Below are 15017 nucleotides of genomic sequence, written 5' to 3' on the forward strand. Positions count from 1 at the left end.
CAAACTTATTATAGAACAGTAAATATAGATTTATTTTTAGTCCAGTTTTAGTTTACTGTGAACCCTTTGGGATCACCACTGATCCATCCACCTCAGGATTCAGGTTTCCCCCACCCCCATCCACATCCCTACCCCTTACAAGTGAGTATTGATAGACCTGGGGGCTGGCTTGCCTCCTTAGCTTGGGAGCTTTGGCAAATGTTCTCAGAAAAGATATATCTCTGACACATACCTCAGAGCATAGTGGGCTAGGAGAGGGTTTGGTTCCTGCAGAAAACCTAGGTCCTCCCAGGTCACTTGCTACCAGGATGTCGTCACTGGATTGCCAATTCAGGCACTTTCAAAATGAGCTGGGGTTGCTGTCCAGGAAGACTGAAGCCCTGGGAATCCAGCCCCCACCCCCCACCCCCGCCAGAAGGGGTCTGAGGATCTACTTTGTGAACTTAATGTTGGCCACTGCTTTTCCAGAAAGCATGAGAATAGATTCACTCCATCAGAAGTCCTTCCCCCCAGCCCCCCCAAAGAGGGTAGGGAAAATACAAGGGACACTGCTGGGAAAACTGGGGTAAGTTTGAGGAAGATCAATAAAATGAGAAAATACATTGTAAAGGTCCTTGCAAACTATGTAAACGTTAGCCATTATTTTTTTTAAAACATTAGTTCACTACTTTTAAAGATCCTAAGTTAAATGGAGAAATAATGCTATCAGGAAGGTTCTTTTTGATACTAAAAAAAAAAAATAGGCCAGTCCTCTGAATGAGTTTCCCCATGGGAGAAGAGGTCTGGGAGTTCTTCACTTAGCTGCTCAGAGACTCTAGGCCTGGGGAAGAAGAGGGAGAGGGCTGGGATAAGTAGGAAGACAAAAAAACAAAGAGGTAGCTGTTCTAGGAATGAAGAAAACCAGGAGAGCCAACTCAAGTAGTTAAAGCTGAATTTTGGATCCCTGGTTAGAGTGGGTGAGGCTGCAGACAATTGGTGGCTGGGAGCAAAACCATTCTCCAAGAAGTGGGGTGGGGAGGGATGGGGAACTGGGAAGGCAGGTCAACTTTGCTGGCCACTCATTCCAGGCATGGATCAGTCTCTTATTTCTCTGCAAGAGAGACATTGATTTTGAAACAACCCAGATGTGTATGGCCCTGGCTTAGGATGGTCTGAGCACGGTAGTTGCCACTGCTGAGAGAAGGTGGAAGCTGTATGGCAGGTACTTGGAAACCGCTCTTGGGCAAGGAGTAGGTACCCTGTGGAGAGATGGATGAAGTCATTCTCAAGTCAGGGAGAACAGTTTTCTAGCTGGGGTCTCTCCCTCTGAAAGCTACAATAGACTCTTCCCAATTCCCCAGGCAGGATAAGGCAGGCATGGAAAATATCTCTCTGTAATGTTAACATGTGCATACAACCAGAGGTACTTAAAGGTTTCATGTCAATGGTGGTCCACTTCCTTAGCCACAACATTTTGTCCACTTTTTCTAGACTTCCCTTTTTCTCAAGTTCCCATGATCGCCTTCTCTGATTAAGGGCCCAGAAAAAAATATAGTAGCAATTAGTAGCTTTCAGAACAACTCACTGGCCCTTAAGTCAATAGGTCCTAAATGGGAGAACTCTTTTAAGCTTTTCCCATAGTACCAGCCATGCTCAAGTTCTCACCCACCATCCTCCTTTCCTGTAGCACTGTTTGCACCTGGGGCCCATGTCTCCTCCCAAATCAGGACAGAACAATTTAAAAGAAACTCCTTAGTTTCTCTAGCAGTTCTTGAATTCCCACAGGGTCACAGGTGGTCCCCAGGACAGCTGAGTTAAGTCATATCAGTTAGACACTCACAAGTGGTAGAAGAGAGAGGACCAAGAATGACCCACACCGGAGGATCACCAACACTCCCTTCTCACCCAATATTCCCAAGGTCTTACCTTCTTAAAGGGACAGTGACAGGGCAGGCCATAGGTATGGAGAGGCTCAGGGCAGGGTGTCCCAGGTGGAATGAAGGAGTCAATGGTCTCACATATATCTTTGTAGGTGCAGCTTCCAATCTTTTTAATACAAGGGATTTGCAACCAAAACCCAGGAGTCATTTCTTTCTCCAAAGTTACCACTGCCTTTTAAGGGAAAAGATATAGTCCATGAGGAAGTAGGACCTAGAAGTAGATAGAACTTAACTACTTGTCCTCACAATAACTTTAGAGGGGCAGGTATCTTATCTTCAGTTTACAGATAATGAAACATGAAGGTAGATAGGTAGCACAGTGGATAGAGCATTGGTCTTGGAGTCAGGAAGACAGGAATTTGAATCCAACCTCAGACACTTACTAGTTGTGTGACCATGGGCAAATCACTTAACCCTGAGTGCCTCAAATCCAGGGTCATCTCTAGTCATCCTGATTCAGATCTGACCACTAGACCCAGATGGCTCTGGAGGAGAAAGTGAAGCTAGTAACTTAGCATAGAATCCCCTCACTAAAATCCAATTCATAGGCTTGTCATGGCATCACCTCCCTGATATCATGATCTTCTTCAAGAATAAAGACAAACGGGGTGGCTAGGTGGCGCAGTGGATAAAGCACCGGCCCTGGAGTCAGGAGTACCTGAGTTCAAATCCGGTCTCAGACACTTACTAATTACCTAGCTGTGTGACCTTGGGCAAGCCACTTAACCCCGTTTGCCTTGCAAAAAAACCTAAAAAAAAAAAGAAAAAAAAGAATAAGGACAAACATGAATGAAACAGAAGGACCAAAGGTTTAAAGACTTGTCTAAGGTTACACAGTATGAAGATCTAAGAATGGAAACCAATTCTCCTGTCTCTGAGACTAGGGTTCTTTCCACAAATACAAATGTGATTTGAGCACAAAACTCTGAGCAAACATATTTTCCATTTAACTCCTTAACTAGTTTAAGTTGAGGAAACTGAGGTAGTCAGCAGTTAAATGACTGTCCCAAGGTCAAAACATTTACTAAACATCTGCAGTCAGAATCTACTAAGCAAAATTTAATAATATAAAATCTTTGAGATTTGCATAGCACAATTTTAGATTCAATAACTAAAAACATGTTTTTCTAGATGAAAAGCTATGAATATACATGCACAGTTACCCTCTATACTAATCAGATCCTATTTGCATTTATTGTGTCTCTTCTAGTTGCCACATTTTATGAGACATCCGCTCTCTGGAGCGCAAAAGAGGGTGACCAAGAGGGTGGGCAAGGAAACTTGAAATTACCCCACAAAAAGAACTCTTTAAAGGAACAGGAGATAGTTAGCCTGGAAAACAAACTTAAGAGAGAATTTGAATCCTATCTTTAGCATATGAAGAATTAATTAGATCTGCTTTGACACCACCAAATAGAATGGGGACAATGGCATACTTGGAAATAATAGTCATAAAATTACAGTAATAGCAAGAATAGCAGCAAACACTTACATAGTGCCTACTGTGTGCCAATTACTATTATAAATAATATATCTCCTTTGATAAAAAATAAAGGAAACTCTCTTATGATGAGAAGTCTTCTATATTATAATGGCTAACAATGGACTTGAACTCAGCTTTAAAAAAATAATTAGGTAGCCTGCTAGCCATGGCACTGGTTACTAACTGGGATGACCAGATGTAATCCTGACTTTTCAAAAGACACTCACTTATGACTTCTTAATTCTTGAATGAATAACTAACTTTCTTTTGTCTAACTACCCTACTGTTTGTCTAACTACCTTGCTTCCTTCTGAGTTCAGTTGTTCTCTTCAATCCTACTCCCCAGTGACCCTCAAAAATCACCACTGCATTCTAGAGTCTATACTGAATAGGACTAATGGTAAGAGGAACTGCCAGAGCCATGCCACAGCTGACACCACATAATAACACAAATTCATTCAAACAAGCATCATGTCCTAGATTCTGTGAAAAAGCAGTGTTGTTCCCTGGTCCTTAAGTTTCTCTGCCAATGTAGGTTTTTGAAATCAGAGGGCCTGTCTGAGTTTGAACCCCAACTCTGCTATTTACCATCTATGTGACTTTGGCTAAGTTATTTCCCCTTTCTTGGCTTCAGTTTCTCCATCTGTAAAAGGAGGTTGGAAAGAAATGATTTAGGATCCTTCTAGTTCTAAATTCTATGATCCCAGTCACAAGAATAGCTCACATTTCTCCAGCACTTAACAAAACATTTTCCTCATATAAGTCCAAATTTAGCTCACCTATCAAAAAAAACTGATAATGAAACAGGATTAAAGAGTTTGTGATTTAATCATCACTGACATCTGTAATGACTTTATTTAGGTTTACAATCTGTCAGATGGCAGTTGTGCCATTGTATATGGTCTCTTGTATAATGAATCTTAATCTGGACCTTCTTGACTTCAAGTCAAGCTTTCTTTTAACCTTATCGTGTTCTCAATCACAACTAGAGTGCCCAAGGTCATACAACTAAGTGATAGCACTATCATTTATAAGACTTCTGATCCTAAATCCCATGGTTTCTATTCTACCATGTGACTCTGAAAAAGAAGATTCTACCTTAAGTACATCTTTTAGGAAAGATGACAGAGCTGGAAATAGCCAATTTTGGAAGAAAAACAGGAAAAATCAGCATACCAATACATTGCTGATGAAGTTTTAAAGTGGTTCATTTATTCTGGATATCAATGCAAGAAGTGATCAAATTATATATACTCTTTGATTTAGCAAACCCACTACCAGAAATACTCAAGGAAAGACAGAAACAAGGCGGGGGGGGTAGAGAAAGGAAGTACTCATCCGTTGGGAAGTAACTGGAAAAAAACTGTGATATACAATGAGAATATATGAAAGAAATATTGAACTATATATGCTCCCTCAAAAGTGGGAGAGCTGGGAGGTGTGACTAAACATAAAATAGAATTAAGTTGTCAGATATGGCTTCTGTATCAGATATTTTTGCTTAATTTTTTTTCCACAAAGGAATATGTGTAATGGGAAATAACTAATATAAAGATGAAAGGAAACAAATTATGTTTATTTTTTTAGAACTCAGTAGTTATAAAAATTGGTTCCTCTCTTCCCTAAGAATGGACTAAGAGCCATACAATCTTGCTTTCTTTCAAGTTCCCATATAGAAACCATAGCTAATCAATGATAGAAGCTAGAAGGAAGACTCTCTAATCCAAAACCGATATTTTTTGTAGGTGAGGAAACTTTGCCAAGAGGGTCAAAGACACTAAAGTAGAGACAGGCCTAGAACTAGAATCCAAGCTTCTTTCTGGCTTCAGCTAGCTAGCACATCTTGCAAATAGCCAGTCTTACTAGCTAGACTATAAACTCCGTTAGGATAAAGGATAGTGTTGTCTTCTTTTATGCTCCTCCCATTCTAAACAAGATTTGTTACTGAAGTGCTCCATAATGATGAGTATAGAACCCAAAGTCAGGAAACCAGGATTCAAACCTCACTTCTGAATTTACTAGCAATATGATAACTATAAGCAAGCTATATAATCTTTCCTATATGTTAAAATATGATAATACCTATACTTCTTACATCACAGAATCAGAGGAATGTGCTTTGCAAGCCTTAAAGCATGAAGTAAAATGTTATTATTATTTTTAGTTGATGAAAATAAACTTGAGAGAAATTATGTCCCAAGATGATGACAGAGTAGTCACTCACTTATGTCTCAAGCCCTTTCAATAAAATGACATCCTAGCCTCTGGTCTGGCAGGAATGTCTGACCTCTGAATATTCCCAATAAAATGTACCCCTAATTGTAATCTATAATTCAGAAATTACTAGAGATGAGAAAACCAGGGAAGTCAAGTCTAAGAACTACAATTTAGATGAAGTTAAATGCTCACTAGGGAGTGGATCAATGAGTCAAAGTAGACAAGTCCAGTTCTCAGACAGGCTAAAATCTTGCCTGGGTTCTTAGCTCATATCTACCCTCAAGACATCTAAATTAAAAGAGTTGCCCAAAATAACAAAGGCATGAAGTATCTGTGGCATGATTTTTAACTCAGATCTTCTGACTACATACAGGGGCTTTCTCTACTGAACCATGAATCTCCTTATAAAAAACAACAATAACATTTATATATCATGTAAAAGTTTATAGAGTACTTTATAAATATCTCATTTGATTCTCACAATCACCAAAGGATGTAGATGTTGTTACTGTTTCCGTTTTTGAGAAAAAAGAAACTGAGCCAGATAGTTAAGTGACCTGCCTAAAGTTAAACATAATACTAAAAGTGTCAGAGACAGGATTCAAACTCAAGTTTTCCAGCTACCAAGTCTAGCACTCTTCCTGCCCCATCCTGTAGTCCTATAAAATGGGGATAATAATCTCTGTCCTGCTGCCTGTCTCCCCTGAGTTGTCAGGAGGATGAAATGAAATACTGAATCTGAGTACAGGAGGTGATTTGACTAAGGTCCTTCTTGGGTCTCTAATTCCCCTAGGACTTCCCTGTAAGCTTCTATTTGTCAAGTGTCCCTAATTCCCAATTCTGGTGATAGCCTTTTGCCCCACCCCACTCCCAGGGTTTACCTTCAATGGAGAAGTGAGAGGAACACTGGTCTTTGTCTCCATGGCAATGGTTACTTTTCCAGGGATGGTGATAGGAACTGGTTCTACCTCCAGGCTGGTGATCACTACTGGGTCATGCCCATCATCACAGTTTTCCCATGAAAAATTACTGACCTGAGAAATGGTTAAAGCATTGGACAGGAAATAAAGCAAGAAAATTATATAACAAACTCAGTTTTGTTTTTTTTGCATAGCACTTCCAACTAGTCATTTTCAACTAACCAATCACTTCTGAAGTCAAGTTCTAACATTCAAAACCTTTTATGATCTATTTCTTTTCCGTTACCCACAAATAAGATTTTTCATCTCTCAGATATAAACTCTCTGCAACAGTAAAGCTAAACTTTCTTCTCTGAGCATGCTGGCTTTATTTCCATGGTTGCTCAGGTGGTTCCTCCACTAATCCTCTGTCTATCTATTCTTCAAGGAATAACTTAATTTCTCTTTCCCCTAAGAAGTCTTTCTTATTGCCAATGAAGCAAAGTAGTTATAGCACCACAGTTGTGCCAATTTTAAAAATCCACCACAAATGTTCATACAAACTATTTATGACCAAACTGTGGAAGACCATTCCAAGCTCATATTGTTTTGATCAGTCAGTTGAACATAGTGTAACTTGACACTAACATAGCATCATTTTGGTCCTCTTTGAATCATATGGAAATAAGAAATAATATATCTTTGCCCTAAAAGTCATTTTCTAGAATCCATAGGATAGCTCCTAGACTAAGAAAAAGCTAATGTATGACAATTCAGTTTGGGTTTAGCCCTTTCCAAAAGCCTCCTTGACCACTCCCCATTCCCAGAATAAACAAGATTTCCAGAGGTCTATGGAGAAGTATGGATGGAAGCATCAAGCAGTATCAGTGGGTGGGGAGGTAATAACATAAAGAAAAGTTATTTTATAAAGGTTTGAGAACTATCCTTAATCATTTCCCTAAGAAAATTATTTTTTGTCAAAGTTCAAAAATCTCTTTAAATATTGCACAAATCACCTGGAGGGCAGAAGGTAAAAACTATTAGACGACCTTTTCTTTCAAACTCAAAAGGGCTTTCCAAAAGACAAGCATAAAATGTCAGAGGTAGTATTAGTATTTATATTTTTTCTTTCATACTTAGATACCTTAATTATAGCATAGAATGTAAGGCCTGAAAAAAGGTCTTAGAAATTCCAACAGAGAAGGAAAATGAGGCCCAGAGAAACAAATTAATCTTACTAGAGATTAAGGGTAGGGTCTATCTTATAGCTCTTTGTATTTCCTGAGCTTGCCTTAGAATACGGGCAGAACAGGCAGCTAGGTGGTGAAGTGGATAGAGCACCAGCCCTGGGAGTCAGGAGCACCTCAGTTCAAATCCGACCTCAGACACTTAACAATTAACTAGCTGTGTGGCTTTGGGCAAGCCACTTAGCCCTGTTTGCCTTGCAAAAACCTTAAAAAAAAAGAATAAAGGCAGAAATGGCTTAGTGAAGAATGGGCAAAAAAACTATCATGTAATCAATTGGGAGGGTTTTAGAGATACTAGGTTTTAATAGATAGCAAATACTGATTTAGAAAAATAGGGGCTTTCTACATTACTGAGCATAAACTCTATCTTAGGAACTGTAACTGCGCTATTCTCAGAATTTAGTCTAATTAGGGATATACACAAATTAAACATAACAGCATGAAAACATGCATTATAAAAAGAATCAGTGGCAGCTAGGTGGCACAGTGGATAGAACACCAGCCCTGGAGTCAGGAGTACCTGAGTTCAAATCTGACCTCAGACACTTAATAATTACCTAGCTGTGTGGCCATGGACAAACCACTTAACCCCATTGCCTTGCAAAAAGAAAGAAAGAAAGAAAGAAAGAAAGAAAGAAAGAAAGAAAGAAAGAAAGAAAGAAAGAAAGGAAGAAAGGAAGAAAGGAAGAAAGGAAGAAAGGAAGAAAGGAAGAAAGGAAGAAAGGAAGAGAAAAAAACTAAAAAAAATCACTAACAGTGGAATAGTGATAGGACTGGAGTCTGGGAAAAACATTTTCTCTGAGTTCGAATCCAGCCTCAGACATTTACTAGTTGGAACTTCTACTATATAGTGGACAATGTGCTAAGCTCTTTACAAATAATTTAATCTTTTAATCTCCACAACAACACTATAAGGAAGGTACTATATTTATACCTATTTTGCATTGAGGAAACTGAAGGATGCAGAAGTTAAAATGATTTTCCCAGGGTCATATAGCCAGGAAGGGGCAGCTGGGTACAGTGGATAGATGCATTAGTCCTGGAATTAAGAAGACCCATCTGGGGTGGCTAGGTGGCACAGTGGATAAAGCACCGGCCCTGGAGTCAGGAGTACCTGAGTTCAAATCCGGTCTCAGACACTTAAAAATTACCTAGCTGTGTCGCCTTGGGCAAGCTACTTAACCCCATTTGCCTTGCAAAAACCTTAAAAAAAAAAGACTCATTTTCCTGAGTTCAGACCTGGCCTTCTAGCTATATGATCTTGGGCAAGTCACTTAACCCTTAGTTTCTTCTTTCTGTAAAAACGAGCTAGAGAAGGAATGGCAAACCCCTCCAGTATCTTTGCCAAGAAACCCCCAAAAGGAGTCAAGAAGAGTCAACATGACCAAAATAGAATAATATAACCTATGACTGAACTTGAACTCAAATCTTTTTGACCCTAAATTCAGCCATAGCAATAACTGGCTGCCCAAGTAAGAAAACGTATGTGAACCTTAAAATATTTTAAAGATTGTCATGAGAAAAAGAACAGGATTTAGCTTATACAGTAGAAAAAAGCAGTGTCTCTGGAGTGAGGAACTGGTCGGTCTGAGAGGTCCATTTCTAGCTCCAGGTCCGTGATCCTATTAAACCCTACCTTTTTGGTCCTAGAGAACAGAACTGGGACTATAGCAGGCAAAGACTGCAGAGAGACAAACTCAAAATAAAATAGTTGTTAATAAGAGTTATCTAAAAGTGAAATGAGCTGTCTCAAAACAGAATAAGTTCCTCATCAAGGAAGGTATTCCAGAAGTGAAAATGAACATTTATCAGGAGTGTGGCAGAAGGGCTTCCTACTCAGGGTTGTGTCAGACTACTTACTTCCTTCGGTCCCTAAATGAGAATGACTTGGCCAACATCCTGCAGTGAGTGAGTTAGTGGTGGAAATAAGGATTAGAACTCAGATTTTATGGAAGTATTCAACTCTCCTATAGGAGAGCCTCTTCCCCAGGGCTTCTCTCCAATTAAAGCCTTCTTCCTTCCTTCCCCCCAGGCTCCACTTGATGATCTCAGAAGCACAAGATAAAGAGTCACCTAGAGGCCAGATACCCAGGAAAGCAAATATAGTATGATTTTATATGCGATTTTTATGGTTTTATATTTTCTTTATAGGAGTTCTCTGTCTCGGGCAGTAGAAGACTCCAGTCCTGTCCTGTTTATCCTACACTTTAGAACCAGGCCTCTTGAATAAGTAATGAAATCCCACAAGTCCAGAGGCAGTATGGCAGAGTGGAAATTGTGTTGGACTTGGAAGTAAGGAGAAAACTGGATGAAAATCTTTTGTCTCTGAACTGAGTTTTCTTCTACAAAACGGACAATAGTATCTATGTACTTTTCTTCAAGGTTATTGTACAGATCATATGCAAACATTTTGTAAGCCTTAAAGTATTATGCTATTAGCAACTGTTATTATTACAAAGAGGTCCAGTTGTGTGATGAGGTAAGTCACAGGATTTCTCTGGGCCTTAGTAAACACACTATATTCTGAGAAATAACAACTCTTATTATTCCTCAGATCTCTGCAAAACTATTTCATGATTTACCCCTTCCTAATAAGGTCAATATAAAATTTCCACCACTCCAAACTGCCTTCCTGGTTTGCACAGGTTTGGCTTAAGCATCCTGCCTTGTTTGTTTGAGAACAGAATATTAAGGAGGGGCTAGTTGGCACAGTGGATAATCCACTGGCCCTGGAGTCAAGAGGACCAGAGTTCATATTCAGTCTCACAAACTTACTAGTTGTATATGACCTTGGGCAAGTCATAAAAGAATGAAATATTAAATGGAATTACTGTGGTACTATAAGATTTATATAAGACTTTTCCTCATGCTGACTTTGTGAGAAAGGTTGTATCAGGTTGACTTTTTTTAATACCCATTTTACAGATAAAGAAACTAAAGCTCAGAAAGGATTACATAATCAAATCATCAGGTACCTCTGAATTCCAAGTTCAAATTTCTTTTTATCACAGGACACTGTTTCTCAGGACTAAGAAAAACCACAACTCATGACTGGAAAGATGAATAACTTCATCCCATACCAATCCCCATCAGTTAGTTACAGCTTCAGGATACCAAGTACAAGAGATTGGAATTATTGGGGCACCAATAACTTCAGGGTACTAGTCCTGGGCATCATCCAGGGACTCGGCACTCCTTGTACTAAAAAAATCTAAAAAGTACATGGGCTATACTGACTTTTAAAGATTTAATAATCTTAGAAAGGTTAAAGGACTTGTTAGTGACTACCAGACAATCTGATAGTGAAATTAAGTGTTTCAGAGCAGAACCTTGTCTTTTATTCTTACCAAAATTGAAAAATCCTGCTATTCACAGCATAGTATGGTGGGGGAGGGGAATGGCCTCTGCTATGGGACTCACCTTGGATAAGTCATTTACCCTTCTCTCTACTTCAGTTTCCCCTTCTCTAAAGAAAGAGGGGTTGAGATAGATGATTTAAAACTTCCCTCAGTTTTAATATTCTATGATCTAAGATTCTTCATTCTGTGATCAGAAGCAGAGGATTGTATAAGGGTGGGGGAGTAGTTCTAGGAAGTAAGAGAAAGAGAAGCCGCTGCTCTCTCCTAGAAATGGGGAACTGTCTGGGCCTGCATTTCTGCTGCCCTTCCCTTTATGTTTCATGTAGTTGTGGCTTTCCGAGTCCACCAAGAAAGAAAAAGCATTCATGTTGGTTTTCCTTGAAAGAACTGGAATCCCAAAACCAAGCTTTTGAGCTTATACAAATCCCTAGCTCCTTCTGTGTACGCCTATAATTTTGGCCCAGCTTAGGCTAAAAGTATACTCTTGGTCTAGGAACCAAGAACAGCAAACTTGACCTGAAGCTGCCCCTTTTCCCTCTGTGTGGTCCTAGGCACTTCTGATAGGAGTTGGTAGGGTCTCAGTGATCATCTTCCAAGACTCCGGGTTCACTGATCAAGGAAAATGCATGTTCAGACAGTTGAAGTGATGTGAACCAAGTCAACAGTCCGGACTATTAAATGAGAGCGCTGAAGCGAACCACCTGGGAGAGGTCCCTTTCTAGGAAAGGCTAGAATCCTTTGATCCAGGGGGTAAACCTGTGCCGGAGCAGGGGGTAAGGCTGTGTGAAGGCGCTGGAGGGGGGGAATTCTATTTCTACCTAGACCATCTTTCAATCATTCCTGGGGGCGGCCCGCCAGGTTCCCTCCACACGCCCCCCACTGTTAGAGATCTTTGCCTCATAATTCATTGGGGGGGGGCGGAGGTGGGGGGAGACGAGAAGCAAGCCCGTGTCGCAGGAGTGAAATAAGAACGGGGCACCCCCACGTTCGGCTACACTCACCTTGTGGAAGCCGGACGACCCCCCTTCGGCGGGAGTAGGCCACAGCAGAGACAGGCACAATAAGAGCACACCTAGAGCCAGGGACTTCATGGTGTCTGACAGTCAGTTGCAGGTAGCCGCGTTCGGGGATGCGCCTTTAAGGTTGGAGGGGGCGGGCAAATGTTCGCACCGCCCGACGCCACGCCTCCCCCTACCAGATTGCTGCCCTCCCTGGCATGGGGCTGCTCGCATCTAGGCTTGCGTCCTGCCAGCTCCACCCCTCTCTCTGACTCAGAAACTGAGGTCACCCCCGGCTGGGGTGCCTGGCGCGAGCCGGAGCAATGGAGAGATTGTAAGCGGCAACTTTTCTGTTTGGGGGCCCAGTCCGAGACTGGAGGACCACCGGGTCTGGGAGGGGAAGGAGCGATTTTCATCATTATCTATCTCTTTTGACCCTCATAGCTAGTCCTAGGTGGGTCGGCCCCTACCATTTTTCTCCCTTACTTTACAGATCAGGAAATTTTTTTTTCGAGAGGTGTCTTGTCCTCTGTCCCTTGATTAGTACATGGCAGAACTTATTCTGTTTTGAGACAGCTCATTTCACTTTTAGATAACTCTTATTAACAACTATTTTACTTTGAGTTTGTCTCTCTGCAGTCTTTGCCTGCTATAGTCCCAGTTCTGTTCTCTAGGACCAAAAAGGTAGGGTTTAATAGGATCACGGACCTGGAGCTAGAAATGGACCTCTCAGACCGACCAGTTCCTCACTTTGGGTAGACAGTAACCAAAGTCCAGAAAAGTTGTGTTTTAGAGGGAAGAACACTGGTTTTGCTACTTCTCCAGATCTTGAATTCCTCATCTACAAAATGAGGCAGGGTGGGGGAGGGGGAAATAGATTGTAAAATTCTCTTCTGGTCTTAAATCCTTTGATCTACCAGTTGTCCAAGATCATGAAACTGCATGGGATGGGGTAGACAATTTAAGCTCTGACCTATCTCCTAGATATTGCCCTGATGCTTGTTTTCTCAGGAATGAGGTTGGATGTCCTGAGTCTGAGGAAGAAAATAATTTACATAGACCACTTTTCCCGGAGGCTCCAAACTCTTTCCAGTCTTTTTCAGGATGATTGACTGCTATTTGCTTACTGTCCTGAGATCTTAAGAGGTAATCAAGTTTTGATTGTAACTAGAGTGGTTCCAAAAATCCACTTTATCGTCTCTGAAATACCAGGATAAGATAATCATTCAAAAGGAGATTTGGACTCTCAGGAACTCAATCAAAAAAAACACTCATCAATCAGAATTGCATCCATCTACTCCTCCCTGCTTCTAGTCTACCTTTCCAGATTTATTTCATCATACTCTCCTTTACCCTCTGTTTAACACACACAAACTGACCTCTTGCTCTCCTCGTACCAACATTTTACTTCCTTTATCCATGTAGATTGCATCCTATTTCTGAAATGTACTCCCTTTTCATCTACACCCCCCCCCAATTCCTGTAGTTGTTCAATTGTTGTTCAGTCATGTCTGACTCTTCATGATCTATTTTGGGGTTTTCTTAGCAATACTGGTGTATTTTGCTCATTTACAGATGAAGACTCTGAGGAAAACAGAATGATGTGATTTGCCTAGGGTCACGCAGCTAGCGAATGTTTGAGGCCGGATTTGAACTCAGGAAGATGAATCTTCTTAATTCCAAGCCCAGTACTCTGTTTACTGCACCACTTTACCTGCCCCTAGAATCTCTAGTTTCCTTATGGCAATAATGTAGAACATATGGCCCATGAATCATAGTAAAGCCTGCAGAATCATTTGTTCTGGTACTGCCATGGCAACTGCAGGCAGGACTTAAAATTCAATATATCTAGAAGTTTTAAAGGAGTGAATTGATTGAATGTTTGACCAAATAAGTTGATAGTTTTGTATGGTTTCAAATGATGTTATGAATATCTAAATGGCCCTTAGCAGAATAAAGGTTCCCCACCCCTGTTCTATAGTCATCCTACTCTCATCATATCTGTTATTGTTGCCCTCCTGATCAGAAATTACTTTTGTGACTACTTTGTTTTTATTTTTCTGGTACAAATTTTCACCTACTCTCATCATACCTGTTATTGTTGCCCTCCCGATCAGAAATTACTTTTGTGTCTACTTTGTTTTTATTTTTCTGGTACAAATTTTCACCTCCCTATTTCTGTCCTCACATACTAGAATGTGAAATTCTTGAAGGTTGAGACTGTTTTTGTCTTTGTGAGCATTGTGCCTGACCTGAATTATAGGTGGAAATTGAATGATGAATGGCACTAACTAATTGGCCTTATTAGGAGACCTAGGCCTAGGTTTGAGGTTAGGGTAACTGACTCCATCAAAAACCAGGCTCCCCTTCATTCTTGCCCAGGATTGCAAACAAGCAGATTTTACCCTCTAGGTCATTCTGTAGTCACTATGACCCCATTCAACTTATCATTGAAGGGTCAAGCTCAATAACCAAAGACTTTGTCCCAGATTTCAGTTGAGGATAAGAAATTATCAGTCTGAAAAATCATATGGTTGGGGGGAGGAGGGAAGAAAGGAGGTACAGAGAAGCCCAAGGAAAAACAGGTATGAGGCTGTGTAATGTATTGGCCAATACAGATTCCTACAAAACTCTGTATAAATCATATGATTGGGGGAGGGGGGAAGAAGGAGTTACAGGGAAATCTTTGGGGGGGGGGGGAGTGGGAGGTAATGGAGAATATTGGCCAGTAGAGATTCCTACAAAACTCTCTGTATTAAGTCATATGATTGGGGGAGGTGTAAAGGCCTAGGACTAGAAGTTTATCAGAGTGCATTCTGCTCTTAGCTTTGATATATTCAATGTATGCCCTGCCTTGGACAAACTAATTCTTTTCTCTGAGTGTCTGTGTCTCAC

General features: G+C 40.6%; 1 protein-coding gene and 1 long non-coding RNA gene across 2 annotated transcripts; one reads left to right on the forward strand and one right to left on the reverse strand.

Annotated features, from left to right (window-relative positions):
- GM2A (ganglioside GM2 activator) lies at positions 1-12282 on the reverse strand. The gene is made up of 4 exons (XM_074212581.1): positions 12126-12282; positions 6501-6653; positions 1906-2091; positions 1-1238 (listed from the first exon to the last, which is right to left on the reverse strand). The coding sequence occupies exons 1-4, from the start codon at positions 12213-12215 to the stop codon at positions 1083-1085; spliced, it is 585 nt and encodes a 194-aa protein (XP_074068682.1). The 5' UTR covers positions 12216-12282; the 3' UTR covers positions 1-1082.
- Positions 12283-12336: 54 nt separating this feature from the next.
- LOC141506119 (uncharacterized) lies at positions 12337-14751 on the forward strand. The gene is made up of 3 exons (XR_012473772.1): positions 12337-12456; positions 13134-13268; positions 13698-14751. It is a non-coding gene; the product is annotated as an uncharacterized LOC141506119 (long non-coding RNA).
- Positions 14752-15017: the final 266 nt, after the last annotated feature.

This window comes from Macrotis lagotis, chromosome 1, assembly GCF_037893015.1.
Source record: "Macrotis lagotis isolate mMagLag1 chromosome 1, bilby.v1.9.chrom.fasta, whole genome shotgun sequence".
NCBI classification, from domain to species: domain Eukaryota; kingdom Metazoa; phylum Chordata; class Mammalia; order Peramelemorphia; family Peramelidae; genus Macrotis; species Macrotis lagotis.